At 40.5% G+C, this 21774-nt stretch overlaps 1 protein-coding gene across 4 annotated transcripts in view; it reads right to left on the bottom strand.

Annotated features, from left to right (window-relative positions):
* The window catches only part of KCNT2 (potassium sodium-activated channel subfamily T member 2), a 341069-nt gene that overhangs the window by 7127 nt on the left and 312168 nt on the right, over nt 1-21774 (bottom strand). For 2 of the 4 annotated variants that reach the window (XM_061633981.1, XM_061633984.1), the window contains 4 exons: nt 14960-15043; nt 13723-13851; nt 8521-8541; nt 2392-2692 (listed from right to left, as the gene is read on the bottom strand). In XM_061633981.1, the coding sequence (XP_061489965.1) occupies nt 2392-2692; nt 8521-8541; nt 13723-13851; nt 14960-15043 (535 nt within the window). The remainder of the gene's footprint in view (nt 1-2391; nt 2693-8520; nt 8542-13722; nt 13852-14959; nt 15044-21774) is intronic. The other 2 variants (XM_061633982.1, XM_061633985.1) reach the window with 1 other exon arrangement.

Here is a 21774-nt window from a genome sequence, read left to right as displayed (position 1 = left end):
CTCGCGCCATACTCTGACTGATATCCCTGGACCCCTTATGTTAATTTATTCTGCCTGATGCCATGTCCCCCTTACAAAAAGTCATGACGGAAGATAATCAATGCCTAACAATTCTTGTTAGTCACTAAGAGAAAGGCAAACAATTCTTGCTTGGGAGGAAAAATTCATTTCTGTCCCTGTTAGCCAGCAACTGCTTGATACCTCAATGAGAGCTCCTATTCTGATTGTGGGTGGATTGGGTTAACCATTTCAAGGGAGGGGAACAAGAGACTGAAATGGAGTTGCACCAGGCCTTTTATAGGCCGTGGCACCACCTGCCCGCAAGATCCCATGGGATCTTGTGAGAGCCAGCGTGCTCTCATGCAATCCAGTGGGAGTCCTTCCTCTCCCTTACAAGGGGCCAGCCTTGCAACCCCACAACCCAGTCCCAGGTGCGCAGCTGTGCCTAGAATGTCACTTTTGAGAAACCTATATTTAACCAATTATAGCCAGTCTTTTTATAACTATTATTTTAAAAAAGCCCACCTCTGTTAAGGGTTTGGGGTTTTTTTAAGGGATATAATGACTCTGTACAGAAGTCTATCAACAATTTGAAAGTCTACTACCAAATATTTTTTATTATAGATCTGTAACAGGTTCTTCACATTTTCTTAATGAGATCATCAAAATAAAGTAGAATAATCTTGTCTGCAATCCTGCACTGACACTGAGTCTATTATATCTGGAAGGCTGGAGTCATCTTTAGCAGTAGTCATTTATTCTGCCATACTAGACAAACAAAATATAGCAGTTTATATTTCCTTTACTGTAGCTGTTTTTAAGAGAGAGAGAATACTTGCCAAAATTAGCTCTCTCATTAAAAGCTATCAGTCTTTCAACCCCTAATCAACATGACAAGTACACGGATAATGGGTGGTAAGTTGTAGCCCAACAACAACTGGAGGGCCACAAGATCCCCATCCATATGGTAGACACAGTTCAGAGAAGGTCTAATACCACCACATCATATGGAAATTATAATATTTTAGAAGCAAACAGTGAGGTGCATAAGCCCCATTGATGTCCACTTTTTCTTGATTGTGTTCTATGTGCTTGAGTCCTATCTATCATGAATAAGCACCAGGGTTCTCATCTTGTCATACAGAGCCATACCATAGCTTTAAGGCATGAAGTAGTATTAAACTGAATCTTGGCAGTAACAGTTACAAACAAATGGAGATCAAAGTCAGATACATCCCAAACTATTGCCTAAATAGAGTGGGTAGGTATCAACTCACCACAACAACATAAGGCATACTTCACTGACTCTCTTACAGTAGGAGTGTTTAACCTCTTCAGACACAGGATTCACCCTTGGCCCCAACCTGAATCATGGGATCCACTTTTACTTTTTCTTCATATGCACCCATTTATCTTGTCTTCCCTATTTTTTCTCCTACTTTCTTTAAAAAAAGAAAATGGTGGTGGTCCTGCTTGCACATCCCACCTTAAAAAGAGGTGCAATACTGTTGTGGGTTATAACCCACCAGTTTTAACCAATGAAAACCTCATTACTTTCTAGGATAATCTCCAAATAAACAGTTATCACTAGGTATAGCAAAATGAAGAACGATGCTGTAAGTTTCTTGCTCTCCAGTTCAAATAGACGTCGTAGTTTGACAGTGTACAAGATGAAAGTAGCAGTGCTCCACAAGCAATAGGAATCAGCTATAAGTGCTTGATCTCCAGAGATCAACACGGACATTGCATAACACCCATATGGCAAAAGAAGACATGTTCAACTTATGGACAGAGGATGACTAAGAATTTGAAGTTAGCTTTTGCAGTATCAGGTTGGATGTACATAAAAATATTGACACCTTTATATGGATTTTAAATATGTTTAAAAGCTATGATATGGTTGTTAGAAAGAAACATTCTAGTGCAATATCAATTGACACTTTCCCCCATTTAATCTCATTTGCCATTTTTTGCCCATTGATTCAGTCTGCAGAGATCCATTTGAAGCTCTTCACAGTCTGATTGGGTTTTCACCTGAATAATTGAGTGTTCACAACAAACATGGCCATTCCTCTGCTTAATGATAATTAATTTATCATTAATTTATCATTAATTAATGATAATTTATGAAGAAATGAAATAGCAGCTGTCCCAACATCCTTAGGGGACCTCACTCCTTAGTTTTCTCCATTGAAAGAACTGTCCATTTATACCCACTCTTTGTTGTCTGTAGCTATTTATCCATAAGAGGATATGCCCTCTTGACCCATGATTTTTAAAGTTTACCGAGGAGCCTCTGACAATGGAATATAACCACTCTAGCTTTCTTTCATCCAATGCACTGCTACACAGAATCAGGGTTATATCTATCTTTATAGAGCAGTGTCCTACCATATCCTGCTGTTGAAAGTCCCAAATGTTTCATTCTGTTTTTCACCAGTTCAGCAAGTTCCTGTCTTTCTGACCTTCTGTAAAGATTCATTCTCTGCTGACTTATTTTCTCTGCAGTTTTCCCCGAGTGCTTTGGCGCTTTGCGGCTCAGCCGTCGAGCCCACTGCATACTTTTTCGTCGTAATAAAGGATGATCTGACTGATCACTGGATGTTGAGTTACGATGGTTGCTACGGTAGTTAAATGGTTCCTTATTATCCTTGGTGTCCTCCCATTCTTCCACACTGATGGAAATTTGAGACTTTAAAGAGAAACCCATTCAAGAAATAAAATTAAATCCTTTGGAAAATGCTTTCTCCTTATATTAATCTTAACTCAGGGAGTCTCCCTCCCCCCTCATTTTCCTGCCTCCAAGTCCACTATTTAATACACCCAATATTTGCTCCAGTAGACCCATAATACAAGAGAAAAGCTATGAATTTAGTTGGGGAAACTTGTTGGACCAACCATTAGACAATTGTAGGAAGAACTTAGGTTGGTGGGACAACTTAAGACCATATTTCACAAAATACATGGTGTTTGTTAAAGAGGATGTAGAAGAAAAATATGGGGCGGAATAGGAAGGTGATAGCTAAATCTATCAAAGACTATGTGGCCAAATACTTTTGTGTATTCATTCATTGGAATATGCACCTCACTCTTATTTTTGCTTAGTCCAATAATATATTTGCATTTTGCATGGATATGAAATATGTTTACAGCAACCAGAATTTGAGAAACGGAAATGGAAACAAAGGAATAAACTATAAGTTGAAAGTCCTCATTAGCTGGAGACTATTCAAGTTCCTGAATCTGTTCAGAAACAGATTCATTTTTACATTGGGCCCATTTCGTCTTATCTGAAGGTGCACAACCAAATAATATAGCCCAGCCAAATGGTATTTAAGCTTAAAGCCTGTGCTGCACTAGGAGATCCAAGAAGCAGGTGAGCACAGCCTCCATAGACTCATGTGTCTACCATTTCATGCAGGGGACAGAATAGGTAAGCTTGGGGCAAAACAGGCTAGAAGCCACAATAGTATCAATGGCAACAGAATATATGCTAGTTTTGCACATTCACAATGACATATTAATATAATGACAGGCACTGGCATTTTGTTGTCACTGATGGAGTTTGTGAGCAGTGGGAGATCCTATATAATGCAGGGGCAATAAGGAGGGAGGTTTCAATGAATCCCTGTGTTTTTCTTTTTCCCACAGGTAATGCTCATTCCTGCTTTTGGCAATGCCAAGGCCTGTAGTTGTTAGAAGCAAAGTTCCACTCCCCTTCTAAACCATGTACCATATTTGCAGCCCACAGAAATCATTGAGAGGTAACAAGAACCAAGCTTGCCCCTATCGGAATCTCTCCATCCTGTATTCTATTCCTTGGTCATGTAAAAGTGTGATATAATTTGGGGCACTAGCTATTATTTTATTTTATTTTATTTGCTGTAAATGCATACAGCCTTCATTATTCTATGAAACTATTAGATAGAATATTTCATTTTGCAAATTCACTGAGATCTGTATTATATATACTTAATATTATATACAATTACTAGATTGCAATATTAACATATCCCTTAAATAGCTTTATGTTTATTGAGTGGTATTCAACTAACTTCTTATGCTAGTGGGACAATTTCAATTAGCGCAAGGGGATTTCCCCTTTCTTACCTCATGTGTGACTTGCACACTCCCTAAATCTGTTCTGGCGGTTCCCCCAGCCATCCAGAGCAGATTTGGGAACGGCATGGGGTGTGCATGGGGGGAGGAGGGGGGAAATCCCCTTGCGCTAGTTAAAGTTGTTCTGCTAATGCAAGAGATTAGTTGTATATGAATTACCACTAAAAAGTCCCAAAGTGATTTACAATCAAATAAAACATAACAAATTACTAAAACATATTAAAACATATTTAACATAGTATTATTGGTGCTACACCCAAATGCCCAGGAAACAAAAACATCTTTGCCTGGCTAATGCCAGGTGGGCCTCACAGGAGAAAACATTCAATAAATGGGGGGCTACTACACAGAACACTGGTTCTCTCATCACCACCCTCTGGACCTCCCTTGGAAGGGCATACAGAGAAGAGTCTCAGATGAAAATCTCAAGGTCAGAGCAGGTTCACACAGGAAAATGTGGTCCTTTTGGTATAGTGATCCCAAGCCATATAAGTCTTTAAAGATCAAAACAGCACAGTGAATTATACCCTGAAACACATTGTACTATCCTTTGCTATAATTTGTCTCATTTTCCTGTACAAAAACTACTATCTTTCCCTATGATTTCTCATTTTTGTGTAATAGCTCATTTTCATTCTTTAGGCTAACCTTCTTTAGCCCAAGGGATGCATTCTCCCTTGGCCAACTCTCTGGGGGTCACATGTCAGTGATGGCTGTGGCGAGAAGGAGTGTGACCACTCCAAACTCTCACATCATGCACACGTATTCACACAGGACACATGTGTGTACACAGGTACACACTCTCTACCTTCTCAGCTGACCTATATGTTGGGCTCTCAGGTTATGTGTGTGTTCCTCACAGAGAGGAAAGCAATGGACAAACATGCTCTTATGGGGTTAAGTCGGTTGGGAAGAGTGCCAAGGCCGTCGATGGCAGCTGTGCCATCACAAGGGCACTCTTATCTACATAAGGCTGGAGAGAAACCGAAAGGACGTGGGGGTGTAGCGTTTATGTGGAAGAAGCTGGTTGTAACTCTAAATGTCTCAGTAAAGACTCTTAAAAGAAATCATTGCCTGTGACTGGTTTTTTTCTATACCTGAACCTGCTTTTGGTGTTGTATTGGACCACACACGCACTATCGTAGCGCGACAAGGGTTATGGGCCCAGATATCTGGTTCAATTTACAGTGCTAGAGTTAGTTCTGGTCCGAAACCTCGGAGCTGAGACGCAAGCTTGCTTGGAAACCGTGTGAGAAAGAAGTGAGCGGAAAGCAGATCGTTGAGGATGGCGATAAATATGTCTGCTGGAATGCCAATGGAACGGCTCACTGAAACAAACTATGCCAGCTGGAAGCTACGGATGAGGGCTTTTCTGATCAAAGAGGATTTGTTTGAAGTAATTGACACCACCCCACCGGCGGCCCCTCAAGCGGTATGGACACGTAAGGATGAAAAGGTGAAGGCTTTTATCACATTAGCACTGTCCAACTCTCAATTGCTGTATGTGAGAGATGAACCCACAGCAAAACGCATGTGGACTGTTTTGAATAATGTACATGTGCAACAAACCGCGGGGAGCAAACTTTGTTTGGCAAGGAAGTTATATCGGATGCGTCTAACTGAAGAGAGCAGCATGACTGAGCATTTGATGGAATTTAGACGTCTGTTTGCAGAATTGGAGGACAGAGGAGTCGAGCATAGCAATCTACAAAAGGTGTACATCATTTTGTCTTCACTGGACGAGAAATGGAACAATCTCGTGATGTCAATGGAGGCGATGCCCAATGGAGGATTGAGTCTGGATTTTGTGGAAGAAAAACTCAATCAAGAATGGCAAAGAAGACAGGAGATTAACAGGACTGAGCCGAAAGAAGCAGTCAAAACTAAGCAGTTTACCTTCAAAGAGCAGCATGGACTAAAATCCTGTTAGTTTTGTGGAGCAAGGGGACATATACAGTGAAACTGTGCAGCCAAGCAAAGAGACAGAGGCTGGAAGCAATCTAGCGTGAACTTTGTTAGTACAAAGCAGCATAAAACAATTAACTCTCACTGGGTAATTGATAGCGGAGCTTCTCATTGCCTCATAAATAATGCAAGCCTATTTCACTCATCGAAACCAGTGCAGGAAACTGTTTTGTTGGCTGACGGATCCAAACGTGATGTCCTGGCACGTGGAACATTGAAACTGAGTAAGCTCCAGACTATTTTGACAGATGTATTGTTAGTACCGCAATTGGCAAGTAATATTTTGTCTGTAAAGAAACTTACAGATATGGGTTATTCTGTAATCTTTGAGAAAGGGAAATGTGTTGTTAAACGAGGGAATGAGATATGCATGCAGGGGTGTCTGCAAGATTCACTGTTCATATTGCAAAGCGCTCACGCTAAGCCGGAATGTGCTGTATTAAGTGCCAATAAGCTGTTGCACGAAAGCTGTGTGCATCAGTGGCACAGAAGATTGGGTCATGCTAATTATGACACAATTAAGAAAACCCCGACTCATAGCGAGGATATGAAATTAAAGGGGTGTGAGCAAGTATATGAGTGCGATGTGTGTTACAGAACTAAAGCCACAGTGGCACCCATAAATCAAACAGCAGAAAGCACGACAACTGCACCATTTCAGTTAATACATGTCGACTTATCTGGACCATTGCAGTGTTCAAAGTGGGGTGCTAAGTATTTCATGGTTGTGGTAGATGATTTCACAAGGCATTGTCATGTGTACTTGCTGAAGAGAAAGGATGAGGCAGATACAAAATTACGCTTGTTCATAAAGAGAGTGGAAACACAACATGGGGTCACAATAAAACGCATACGCTCAGATCAGGGGGGTGAATTCACGAGCCAAGCTTTGCAGGAATTCATGGAAAGCAAGGGAATAGCCCAAAACTTCACGGCTCCGTTTTCTCCATTTTCTAATGGGGTTGCGGAGAGGAAAAACAGGTCTCTTCAGGAATCCATGAGAGCCATGTTGGGAGATTCAAACCTAGATAACACGTTTTGGGGACAGTGTATCCTGTATGCTGTATATATTCAGAATAGGTTGTTACACAGAGTTCTGGGAATGTCTCCCTATGAGAAACTAATGGGAAAGAAACCACGGACAAAGCACATTGAGCAGTTTGGGGCTAAATGTTGGGTTCACGTTCCCAAGAATAAAAGGCGTGGTAAGCTAGCACCTAGAGCCCAGAAGGGACATGTACTGGGCTTTCAGAACACCTATTACAGGGTCTGGGTGCCTGAGCTGCAACAAGTGATTCTTAGTCAAAGCATAAAAGTGTCAGATCAAGAGTGGGATCAAAGTCAGACTATACATCTAAATGGGTCACACAATATACATGCAGTAAAAGAAGAAGACATACAGCCAGGTCCTAGCGCAGAAGAAGAAGTACTGCAAATGCCATTAAAGGATGCATTAAACAAACTCATTTGGGGGAAACATAAAACAAAGAAAAGAAAGGCTGATGATGTGTCATTACAAGATAGAGAAGTACCAGGAGCTAGTGCAGGCAACAGTAGCACAAGGGAAACTGAGTCTCAATTGCCCTTAAGACGCTCTGAGAGAGAGAACAAAGGGAACCCGCCTGATAGATTCACAATAGGCCTTATCACAGGCCAGGGGGCATACACTGAACAAGAAGTGGATGCAGATACATTGTACATGACTTGTGTAAAACCAAGATGTAATGAATAAAGTAAGCCTAGAATCTGAAAATGTAAACATGTAAAAACAAAGGATGTAATGTAAAACTGTAATCTATGTAAAAGGGAATTGAAACGTCTGTGAGAAACAGGTGGGGGCTGTTGGGCTCTCAGGTTATGTGTGTGCTCTTCACAGAGAGGAAAGCAACGGACAAACCTGCTCTTATGGGGTTAAGTCGGTTGGGAAGAGTGCCAAGGTTGTCGATGGCAGCTGTGCCATCACAAGGGCACTATTATCTACATAAGGCTGGAGAGAAACCGAAAGGACGTGGGGGTGTAGCGTTTATGTGGAAGAAGCTGGTTGTAACTCTAATGTCTCAGTAAAGACTCTTAAAAGAAATCATTGCCTGTGACTGGATCTTTTCTATACCTGAACCTGCTTTTGGTGTTGTATTGGACCACACACGCACTATCGCAGCGCGACACTATACACATCAGCTGAGGAGAGGGCATTATTGTGCTCTCTCCTCTCATTAAATGATTGATTGGATGACTAGGAAGGGGATGCCGTATTAGAGCACTGGGTCTCACCCACCACAGCACTGTGTCCACGTCTTCTTCTTTTTTAATATTTTTGTCTTTTCTGACAAAATCAGTGGGTTATTGGAGGGGCAGATTAGGCCTTCAAATTGGGGGTTAGCCACTCTTGCTTTAAGCCAACACTGGGCACATGGAAATACATTGACAAATACTTACTTGTGAAGCCATTTCTCGAGACTGATACAAAGTGGGGGGGTCAGGCGAAGGGGGAAAAAAACACAATTCAAACAACAGTATCCAAACAAGGATTGCACACAGACAATTTATAGCAATTGCAATATTAGGATTGTACAAATAAATACACCCAGCTGGATGTGTGTTTAGTGTAAAATATACTTGCAATTTCAATTTACAACCACGGGAACAAATGAAGAAAGTGTGACTCATGTAAGCCATTGTTTCCCATGTCACAGAAGTTGCCCTTGATCAGCCTATTCAGTAAGATAAGTTATAGATATAGATATAAACATCTCATTCACTCCACACAAATCCATGCATAGTATTCATCCCCTGCCCCCCAAGCCAATGGACATCTTCATATGAAATCATAAAAACAAATTTGTGGATTCCATACAGAGGCTTTAGTTATACTGAGTGAATAAGATATTTATTATAAATCTGTCCATTATATCACTGTCTTCAACCATTTCAGAGGTTAGAGTTACTTTTAATCCTAACCTGCAGGATGGTACCCACTTGCTATTTCCCCATTCTACCTTTCTCTTGCCATTTTCCCCTTTTATATATATGTCCTATTTTTTTTAGAAAAAGGAGAAGCAAACAAAATAGTTTGGTGTCACCACTACTCTAGTTCACCTCAAATATCAACTGAGCTTTTCAAACAATCCTGTCAAACGCTCAAACATCCTTGCACTTGGTTGTTAATATTCAGTGCTAAACAGCAGCAATAACACTTGATAAGCCCAATTGATTGCCATTCCTCAGTCTCCTACCTGATCCCTCCACCTGTCTGAAGAAAAAGAGCACCATAGGTTGGGTAAGGGGGTGACTGGTAACAGAAAGCTCAGGTTGACACCAGATGTCCTGCAACGCCTCTCCTCTGCTGTACAAAGTACACAGAGTTTCATTTTCAGCCAAGGGATCATGGACCAAACCCCAGAAGGGTAAGGACACCAGGAAAACCATGGGGGAAGGCATAGAGAAAGTATGGCCCAGATTGGCAGGGGTGGGGGCAGTCATTTTGAGTGATGGAATTTTGCATTTCAAACTTCCTCCAGCTTGAAATTCTCATACCATCTCTAGTCCAAGCAACTAAATATTTAATGTCTATTATTTTGCATAAGATAACATTTATATGATGTTTCTGTTTCAGAACTTGGTAAGTCACTTCTCCATGTGGATAACGTTTATTCAAATTAAAATAAAAACAAATTCAAAAACCTACCCCTCCACAACTATCATTTTCTGTTCCCAAAATTCTGATCATAAAAAATTGTGGATGTTAAGTACCCATAGGCCTAATAGCCATCAGAACAGAATGCAAATATAACTAAGGATATAATAAACTGCAGTCCACATTTTCTGCTATTACAAATATGTTTCTGCAAATTTCATATAAAAAAATCATGCAAGTTTATTTTACAGTAAATCACAGCAAATACAGAAGTGTATTGTGATACTCCCTTAAGTGGCTAGGACTACTTTAAGTGACTAGACCTGTGTTTTACAGCCTTTTTCTCATGCACTAGGAATGTTCATTTTTTATTGGCCACTGAAGAGTAGAATTACTTAAAACTTTCATAAGCTTTTAAGAAAACACATTCCTCAATCAAGTTCCATGGCAACTAAGCTTGATTTTGAGCATAATCCATGTTTTCACATATCACATTGTAATATTCCAATGCCATAATTTTTCTAGTTAGTGGGATGTATGCATTCATAAATAATCTAAGTGATAATAAGATTGTGTTATAGGCAAAGAAGATCTAGTTGTTCTCACAGAGGTTTACTACCTCATTTCCTGTTTCAACTACGCCAAAATTACCCTTCAGCACTGAAAGCTGAAGTAATGACCTTCAGGTTTCTTCCAGCTGTAAGAGGTCTATCATTGCAACACAAATTACCAACACTGTTGGCTCAAAACACAAATTTCAGAGTTACACAGTTATAAAATGAAAAATTCTCATTCATGTTTGCTGAGATTTATTTAAAAATAAAACCCTATAAAGTGCTGAATTCTGCCTAAGTTCAAGGCAAACCAGAAGGTCATAGCTTGGCAAAAACATCTGAGGAATTTTACTAAGTTGGCCAGGAGAATGTCACACATCCCTAGAATAAAACAAAGCTGGAAATTTAGTTTCTGCAGTCATCAGGGCTGGTTTTACAGTATGTTTCTCCAGGTGAGGAGTTCCAATCTTCCTTGGTACATACTGCCATGGACAAATGTAAACATATGAACTAGGCCCTCAAATATATTGCCAGAAGAATTTCCCATGATTATGGTAATACAGATCTATCTCTAATTTTGATTTCTATGAACTTTGTATCTCCTGCATTTTGACAGTTCTTTCATTTAGGATAGAGTGGCACATAGGAAAGTCTTTTAAACTTGTGATAGAGAAAGGAAACAAACACAACCAGCGTCATAACAAATGTATGGTATGGCTTTGGGTGGTAGCACAATACAGTGGCAAGAACAAAACAACAAGCAGCTAGTTCCTCACATTTAAGCTGTTCTCCCTCAATGATTATTAGGAATTTAACTAATACAATGTTGGCACTTATTCCACCAGATATGCTGTTGCTTCCAAGGATCTTGACTAATGGGAATGGATCTAGATTAGAACACTTTCCCCCTTGTAGGAGATAAATGATCCTGCAAAGGTGTGGGTGGGATATTTGGCCAGCTTGAGAAATTATTATTGTAACATATGTGGCTGAAGGGACTAGATCTCCAAGCACATAGTGGATAGGTGTCAAGAGCGGTACCCAACTGCAGCTCTAAGAATCATATCTAGTGCACGTTTCCAGATGTTTGAAGATGGATTCCCCTTCATATTTTACATTTATAGATGAAAAACAGCATTGTATAGGTTGAAAATACAACTTCTGCATATAGATTAAGATGGTCCGCCCCCAGAGACTAATGGTATCCACTGAATTCCTGAATGCCCTGGGGGAATTCCCACTAGATAGAGGAGATGACCCTGTTGAAGCTCTTGTCACACTGTGAAACAATGAGGCTTGTCTGGCTCCTAACACAGTTGCCCCTGAGCACCCTCTCCGGCATTGTGGAGCCCGGTTTGCACCTTGGTACACCAGTGAACTAAGGGCAATGAAACAGGCTGGATGACGGCTAGAGTGCAAGTGGTGAAAGATATGCTGTGAGGATGATTGGGCACGAGTAAAACATCATACCATGTCTACTATGTAGCAGTGAGGGTGGCGAAGAAGGCCACTTTCTTTGTCACCATCACATCCTTAAGTAGCCTTCCAGTGGAGCTTGTCTGTATTGTCAGGGGTCTGTTGACATCAACTCCAGGAAATGGAGTTTTAGACACTTCAGAGGACCACTGTGAATTGTTTGCAAGGCACTTTGAGGGTAAAGTTGCTCACTTCCATAGCAATCTTGATGCCCCATCCACATCTACAGTAGTCCCCAGTATCCAGTGTCCAGTGCAACATCTGCTGCAACTTCTTGGGATCAATTTTGGTTGATGCAGCCTGATTACATGGACAAGGTGTTTGTGATGACGTGGCCAGTAATGTGTCCTCTTGACCGTTGCCCTTCTTGGTTTATTTGCCGATGGATTTTGACTGAGTGGATCCAGGGAGTGGTCAACATGTCTTTGCAGGAAGGAGTGGTTCCAGATGCCTTGAAAGAGGCGGTGATTTGGCCTCTTCTGAAAAAGACAACCCTGCACCCATTGGTTTGTGACAAGTACTGCCCGGTCGCAAATACCCCCCTTTTAGGGAAGGTGATTGAGAGGGTTGTAGCACAGCAATTGCAAGTACTGTTGGATGAAACAGATTATCTTGACCCATTCCAGTCTGGGTTCAGGCCTGGTTATGGGACTGAATCGGCCTTGGTCGCCCTGAAAGATGACCTTTATCAGGAGAAGGACAGGGGGAGTGTGACCCTGTTATTCTTACTTGATCTCTCAGTGGGTTTTGATACTATTGACCATGGTATCCTTCTGGACCAACTTGGTGAGATGGGTATCAGAAAGACTGTTTTATAGTGGTTCTGATCCTATCTCAGGGTCATTTTCATAGAACAGCATTGGGGAATTGTCTTTTGGCCCCCTGACAGTTGTGCTGTGGTGTGCCGCAGGGTACCATCTTGTCTCCAATGCTGTTTAACATCTATATGAAGCCCTTGGGAGTGGTCATCAGGAGATTTGGGGTGAGGTAACAACAGTATGCTGATGATACCCACCTCTATTGCTCTATAACACCTGAATTGGGAGAGGCCGTGCAAGCCCTGGACCGGTGACTGGACTCGGTTGTGGGCTTGATGAGGGTCCATAAACTGAGTCTGAATCCTAGCAAGATGAAGGGGCTGTGGGTTGGTGGTTTCCAAGTTCAGACAACTGGACAGCTACTGCTTTGGATAGGGTCATACTTTCTCTGAAAGAGCAGGTTCGTAGTCTGAGGGTGCTCCTGGATCCATCTTTGTCACCAAAGGCCTAAGTGACCTCAGTGGCTAGGAGTGCCTTTTACCAGCTTCAGCTGGTAAGACATCTGCAACTGGTTTTGGTGGTTTTGGTGTACAAAGCCCTATACAGCTTGGGACCTGGATACCCCTTATGTATCCAGTCAATTACTACTCTGTGCAGGTGAGGGTCTCCTGCAGATACCATTTTATCAGGAGGTCCATTCCGCACAACATAGGAAGTGGACCTTTAGTGTAGTGGCACCTACCTTTTGGAATCCCCTCCCCTTAAATATGTTATCTTTTCGGCACCTGCTAAAGATCTTCCTTTTTCAACAAGCCTTTTAAGTAGAGACCTTATCCCAGTCTGCATCTGTGTTGGAATTGCTTTTTAAGATGTTTTTAAAGCTTTTTTTTTAAAAAAAAATATGTTTCTAAAGATGTTTTGTTCTAACATGTTTTTAAAGATGTTTTATTTTAATACATTTTAAATCTCTTTTTATGATGTTTTAGAGTGTTTTTGGTGTCTTCGTTTGCTGTCCTGGGCTCCTACTGGGAGGAAGGGCGAGATACAAATTTAATTAAATAAATAAATAATACATAAATAAAAGTGTGATTCAGAGATGAAAGAAAGGCCAGCAAAACACTGGTAAGTGAGATCATCTATCACAGTTCATTACTAATTGGACGAGTAACAATCCTGAAACATGCCTTATCAAAATTTGTATTGAACCCATCCATACCTCAGATGTTGCAAGTTTGTGTGATTCAGTTCTATAGATTCCAATAGGAATATCCCCTGTAGAAGAACAAAGTTTCTGATAAAGTCTGGCATATGTTCTGATCCACAAATCATCTTCTGTGATTTTCATCTAAACAACAAAAATGAAGAGTTTTAATTTTCTGATATACTTTATTTACTCAAATGGAATGACCAGCAAAGTTATTTCAGCCTACAAAAGACTGATCACGTTGTCCACTAAACAATCTTTAACAGATATAAAATTATTTATTCTACTCTTGAATAGTCTCTACCAACTATAAAATATTTTGTTTTTGTAACAACGGGTGCCTAAATTTCAGGTAGATATCTCAGAGGAAAGTTAAATGGGAACAAGAATGGAAAACGTGTCTCAGAGAGACGGCCACTCGAATTAAGCAGAGGCTTTCTCACCCCAAACAAGTAATTCTGTATGGATAGCTGCCTGCACTGTCATCACCCTATGCAAAACTTAATTATAAAATGTGGCCCTAGTTCTATCCAACTAAGTGTGCCTTGCCTGACCATTGGCCATGCTGGCTGCAGCTGATGGGAGTTGGTATTCAACATCATTTGGAGGGCTACAGATTCTTTACCCCTTGCACTACACTATAACATCTGTCTGTTTGATGAGACAAGGTAGAGAGCCACAGACACTGTTGTGCTTGTGGATTGGGCTGCCCATGCTAGTAATCAGGGAGACAGGCTAAAGAGGGGGAAAGGTACAGGAGAACGAAAAATAGAATGTGCAGAACTATTCCATTCTCTCTCTAGGTCATGGGTAGCCAATGTTATGCCCTCCAGATGTTGTTGGACTACAACTCACACTTGGGGTTGTATCCAGTGAAGTTCTCCAGTTAGTGCAATGGGACTTCCACCTGTGCAACAGGACTTCTATGCCCCTCTGCCCCCCCATTTGTTCTGGGTGTCCCCTCCCCCAACCCTCTGGAACAGATTGGGGTGTGTGCAGGGAGAGGAAGTCCCATTGTGCAGGAAGAAGTCTTTTCACTAATGGGATGACTTAGCTGGATGCCACCCTTGCATTGCCATTAAGCAAAAATGAATGCATTGCACCTACTTCTGTTAATGTCATTTTCTGTACCCAAAGCAATCAGACAGTCACTCTTAGGGAGAGAAGGCAATATCAAAAACAAATGAAACAACCACGAAAATATCAGTGAACTGAATAATGTATGATTAAAAAAAAAAAAAAAACTTACAGAACAAAGAAACCCAGATCCCGGTGTAGTATCTAGTCCCAGCAGAAGTCGAGTAATAGATATCATGTAATCCTTAACAAATGACTGCAGGATTTAAAAAAGAAAACTCTTTTTGTATATATCAGTAATCAAAATTCACAAACAGAATAGCGAAATGCACACCGTACATTTTTTGCAATGAATATTTACTTGATGTATGTACGTGTATGCGTGTATGTGGGGAGATTGGCTCTACCACTGATGATGCACTCATTTCTTACACCTACTGTGCCTGTGGAAATCACATTTTCCTTTGTACACAGCAGCCTCTTGATTTGTTCGCCATGCTCCCTCAAGAATGAGGACAAAGCTCAAGCAAACTGTTCAATGTTCTATCGTTCATGTATCCAAATAAAAAGTATGTTAGATAGCAGGCCTCAGAACTGTAAGCAACAGAGAGCATCTAACACTCAGCATAAACTTCAGTGTGCCAAATGAACCAATGGCGTGAGAGCACCTTATCTTACCCAGTTTTGCATGCCACTGACAAGGTTTGCAATGGAATGGCACTGACTGCCACCTGCTTGGGTCAATTGGCTCCATTTGCAGTAAGTCACGAATGGAAAAACAAAAATGGCTTGTGCACATTGACTCTAAGATTTCACTTTGTGAGTTCAATGTGTATTCAGTGATGCTTATTTAGCTATGAGCTTTCTATGACAATATATCACACATTGCACTGAATACAGGTACAAACTGTCTGTTTGTGTAAAACAGTGTACACTTGTTGATTGGTACAGCTCAGTTATTGTGTATACAGACTATACACTTGTTGAATGTAACATGTGAACACCCCTAATAAAACTAATTATTCAGGTCATAAACAAGAGAGAGAGAAAAACTATTTGGCCTAATCATGTTGCAAAATCTGGTTTGAACTTTGATAGAACCACTTTCCCATTTTAAAAATATGCTTTTGACCTAAGGATTGTAGAGAAGAATTTGAAAATATGTAAACAGAATTAGATGACAACTCAGCAGCAGATCTTCGTGAGATATTCAGTGTTCAACAACTAGGGCATTTGTCCTCCCCTATATATTTTCAACAGACTTCTGGTCATCCCCAACTCCTCTACAGGTTTCTCTGTCTTTCATACATGCATTATCTCTATCATTCTAGGACCTACTAACCTGGAAGCCAGCGCCAGAGGGCAACCAGGTTGGGCCCTGGCCGAGGGCCCCTGTGGCCCAGAGGGGGCCCTGACTGCGGGCTGTGATGCCCATTCACATGCCCCACCTACCTTTCCTGTTATCTTGAATGCTATGCGCTCTGAACATGCATACCTGCCATCAACCAAGGTGGCAGTGGAGGCTTCCCTAAGGGGCTGATGCACCTTAGGGACTGATGCCGCTGCTGCCATCTTGGTTGATGGCAGGCGTGTGTGCATGTAGCATAGCGTGCATGCATGCCATCAACCAAGATGGCAGTGAGGGCATCAGCCCCTTAGGAAAGCCCTCACCGCCATCTTGTCTGATGGCAGCCATGTATGCACAGAGCACACAGCATTAAAGGCAACAGGAAAGGTAGGTTGAATGTGTGGGCGAGCACCATGGGCCCGGGACAGGCTGGTGCCCAAGGGCCCAGTCATGCCTGGCACTGGCCCTGTTTCTACACCATAAAAAATATTTCATATAAAAATGTGCAATATAGGGTACGCAAATATACTTACATATGTTTCCCTAATGTGCAAACATTGGTCTAATCATAGAAATCTAACCAAGGGTTGGTCTAGATATTATATTTTCCAGAAATCAGGATTCCCATGGCAAATTTCCCACTTCTGGGCTCCAACCAGAGAGATATTTTAATAAAAGTGACTTTATTGTTGAGACAGCAATGCACTCTGGGGCATTTAGTAATAAACTAGAATATTTATTAATTAATTACACTCTTTTGAAGGACAGGAGGAGGACAGAAACTTACAGTGATAAGTGAATGGAACTCTACAAGGTTCCCCTCTTTAAAACAACCTGTTACGGAGGGTAATTAGGACCAGAAACATGGTGCTGGAGGAAGAACAGCTTAACTCTTTGTCCCTGTGCTGAGTTCACAACAGAAGCTCTCACAGACCAGATCTAGTAAGAGCATTTTCTGTTACTAATGGCATCCCTTTGCTCCAAAGATCTGTCTATAAAGCCAACCAACAAACCCTGAAGACAATATGAACACAATTCAGCTGCTTAAAGATGAAGCATGAGGCAGAAAAACTTCAGTGTTATTCTTTATTGTTAATGGAAGAGAACTGAACTTCTGATGTAGCACATGGTATGGCAGAGTTTAAAAGCTCACAGCTCCCTAATCATCTCCCAGCTGCAGAATACTCATGATCTCTGCAATGAGTATTGAAAAGTGGCGATCAATGTCTGTTTTGAGCCTCTTTTTTTACTGTGTGCCCAGCCACTCTTTCCCCTGAGCCTGGATTGATAGATATATATTTATATTTTTTAAAATTCCTAGTAGTTTAATCCAATCACAACACTAGCTCACATGCCTGACAAAACTGGCTGCCTGGCCACTTGGTGGTAGTTTTTAATGGTACAGATTTGTTGAATCATATCAAGAGTGACCATGAAAGATCCTTATCAATCAATAGAATCAGTAAGAATAAGACAGGACAGGGTTGTGAAATAAAAATTCTCCCCTTCGAGGATCAAGGATTATTTTACTGTAGATCATTTTTAGGAGGATGGGAAGCACTACTGGAGTTTGAAGTATCAGGGCATTAGGTAGTGCTTAAAGAAAATCATATTATATACTATATGAAAATATTTAAATGAACAATTAAATGACTGTAAAATTAGACTCTATTCAAGATTGCTGGAAACAAAGATTATTTCCTATTGTCTTATTATGACCTTATTCAGAACACTTCCCTGAAATCTGACAATATAAAGCTTTATTAAATTAGCCATACCCCACCTCTATGGGTATAATACAGCTAAGGCTGCAATCCTATATACACTTCCCTGGGAGAAAACCTCATTAAGCTCATTGGACATATTTCCAAGCATACATGAACAGAGTTGCTCTGTGAGTGAGTAACAATTTTATATTTCTTTTCTATTATGTCTGCATATTTACATGTTTACACTTTTTGAATAGTTTTCCCTGCTGTTTTCCACATTCCGACCAACTATTGTTGGAAATTGTAGTATGGAGGTCTACACTATAATGTTACATTGCAATGTTTTATTACTGCTGAGTATGTTTTGGAAGAAAGCCCTTTTTAAAACCAAACTCAGAAGTTTCTAAAATTTTAGTCTGTTTTTCATGCCTAGATTAATGAGAAATTTCCGAATCAGCAAAGAACATACTTTAAAATATTGGAAAAACTTACATTTTATTTTGATAAACATTCTACAAATACCTTGTGTGTTCAAATTTGCATACCTTGCAGGACAATGTTCATATTCTGAAGCAAGAAAAACTCTTGAATTACATTATTTTATTTATTTATTAGATTTATATCCCGCCGTCTCCCAAGGAGCTACTTAAGAGACTCAGCCAACTTTTAAATTTATTCCAGTCATTCAACTGAATATATTTGAGGTCTCACTCACTGGATAATCACCTTGTAGTGGTGAGTGGGCTTGAGTGTTCCAAAGAACACTGTGAGTGATGCCATCGAGAGTCATGTACTCCCAGTAGGGTCACACATGGTGGTAAGGTCAAGGGAGAGGAACCAGATAAAGAATGATCCAAGAATGTCCTCAATGGCAGAACAGGCAGAAGATAACAATGTGTGTGTTACGATGACTGTGAAGGTGGATGAAGGCTGCAGCAGATAAAAGACTTCCAGTCATCGTGATATCCATGCCATTGGATCAATGCCTTTTTTTGTCAAGATTGTGTGTTGATCGTTGTACGCTGATCTCCCCACATAAAACAAAGTCATGTACAGGCATCTTCCAACCAAAACAAAACAAAACAAAAGCCCTGTGGTGATCGGCGAATGGCAATAGGGGCAGGACTGTGAAATCCGGGAGCCCCTAGTCATGGACTGGCACATAGGTGATGGACAGAGATTCAGTCATCTTGGCTCAAGGACCAAGGCAGTTGAGTAGTTTGGCAGCTATATGCATGACTGAGCAGTCCTATTAAGGATCCACTCTGCTCACCCCATATGGGAAGGGGGCTAGAAAAGGTGCACTAAACATAGCCTGCCTCATCTCTCTTTGACTGGATTACCACGTCCAGTGGGTCACCACTTAGCAGTAGCAAAAGACAATTGAATTTTGGAACATGGAATATACAGACTTTGCTGGACAACACAGATAGTGTATGTCCTGAACATGACGGCCATCATCGTGAGGGAATTGAGACATTTTAATATTGACATAGCAGAACTCCAAGAAACTCAAAGAGCAGGAGGAAGACAACTGAAGGAAGAAAAAGGTTATACCTTCATCTGGAAAGGATTGCCTGAACAAGAACGCCGAATACATGGAGTAGGCTTTGCTATTAAAAATCATCTTGTGAAGCTCTTGTCAGAAGTTCCTACTGGCATTAATGAACGGCTCTCAACTCTCTGGTTAAAACTCACCAAAAACCAAAAGGCAACTATTGTAAGTTCTATTTATTGTATTGAGTTTTGCTTGGTATGCTTTTGTACTGTTATCTTTATTCTGTATATGTTTTTGAGATTTTTTTTTTGTAAGTCGCTTTGAGATTCATTTTGGAAAAAAGTGACTAATAAATATCATAAATAAATAAATAAATGATTATGCACCAACATTAGATGCTTTATACCCAGCTGGACACCATCTTATCAGAGATACCTAAGGAGGATAAAATTATCCTCCTGGGCTATTTCAATGCAAGAGGTGGGCGTGATTTCGATTTATTGCCAGAAACCATTGGGAAAGAAGGAGTTGGCAATAGCAACCTAAATGGAACTTCTGACTAAATGTGCAGAGCATAATCTTGTTATTACAAACACTTTCAACAGAAAAAATAAATTTAAAACATCATGGAAGCACCCTCGGTCAAAACACTAGCATCTCCTGGATTGTGTCATTGTCAATGCTAGAGATCATTGTGATGTACTCCTCACTAGGGCCATGACAAATGCTGATGACTGCTGAACAGATCACTGATTAATTTGATCCACTATAGCCATTAATATTGTTCCTCAATATACGCTCCAAGGAAGAAAACCAAGGCGTAAAATCAACATCCACATCCTTCAAGATCCCATTAAGCGAGCTTGTTTTCAAACAACACTTAAGAAATATCTACCTATGGAACCCGAAAATGTTGAGGAACACTGGATTAAATGGAAGACTTCTATTATTACAGCATGTGAACAAACTCTTGGATACCAAACTAAGAAACATCAGGATTGGTTTGATGAGAATGATACTGAACTTGAATTTATAATTGAAAAGAAAAGGAAAAGGGAAGCCTTCTGGATAAGGCAGAATGACATTGACTGTGCTGCTAAGAAGAAAATCTATACCAGTGCATAGGCTGAGGACCAACAAAGAACTAGAGAACTTAAGAACACCTGGTGGATAAAGAAAGCTCAAGAAATTTTGCAGATGCTCATGATATATGGGGCCTTTTTAATGTCACAAAGGCCATCTATGGACCAACAAATTATGGTACAAATCCTTTACGTTCAGTGGATGGTACCAAACTTCTTAAGGATAAAGAGTCCATTGCACTGTGTTGGAAAGAACATTACCATGACCTCCTTAATCATAACTCTATAGTGAGATCTTCTCGCAAATTCCGCAACAACAAACTAGAGATGAAACTAGAGATGAGCTTGCAGTATCCCCTAATTTAGATAAAGTCAGTAAAGCCATTAATCAAATGAAGAATAACAAAGCTAGTGGATCTGATGGGATCCATGCTTCTTTAAAAAAGGTGGGCCTGAACTTACACAACAACTTCATAAGGTCATCAAAAGGATCTGGATGAGGGAAGAGATCCCAGAAGACTTTAGGGACGCCATAATTATCACTCTTTTTAAGAAGGGTGGTAGAACAGATTGTGGGAACTATTGAAACATCTCTTTTCTGCAGGTAAAATCCTTGCAAGGATCCTCACAAATCACCTCCTATCTATCTCACAAGATATTCTCCCCAAATCTCAAAATGGTTTCCTCCCTTCCAGGGGGAAAGTGGGTATGATCTTCACTGCACAACAGCATCAAGAAAAATGCAGGGAGCAAAACTGACTTTTATATATGGCATTTTTTGATCTGACTAAGGCCTTTGATATTGTAAATAGAACTGCTCTCTGGACCATCCTTCTGAAAATTGGATGCTGTGATAAAACTGTGAATATTTTGTGACTCCTTCATGACAACATGATGGCAACAGTTTTGGATAACAATGGCTTTCACAGTGATCCATTCAGAGTTGGATCAGGCATAAAACAGGGATGCGACATTGCTCTGACCTTATTTGCTATTTTCATTGCCTTGATTCTACCTCTTATTGAGGGGAAATTTCCTACTGGTATGGAAATCATATATCGAACAGATAGAATGCTTTTTAACCTCAGTAGGCTGAAAGCAAAAAGTAAGGTAATTATAACTTCTGTCGTAGAACTTCAGTATGTCGATGATGTAGTCTCCGCACATTCAGAGAAAGATCTTCAAACTATCCTAAATGTCTTTGCAGAGGCATATGGAAAGCTTGGGCTCTTGTTTAATATAAAAAACCCAAAATGTTTCATCAGCAGGTGCGAACTAGTCCCTCAGTAGCACCATTAATCCAGCTTCATGGTGCAACGCTGGAGAATGTTGATCACTTTTCTCATCTTG

Source organism: Rhineura floridana, chromosome 6, assembly GCF_030035675.1.
Source record: "Rhineura floridana isolate rRhiFlo1 chromosome 6, rRhiFlo1.hap2, whole genome shotgun sequence".
NCBI classification, from domain to species: Eukaryota; Metazoa; Chordata; class Lepidosauria; order Squamata; family Rhineuridae; genus Rhineura; species Rhineura floridana.
This window is presented reverse-complemented; position numbering and strand designations above follow the sequence as displayed.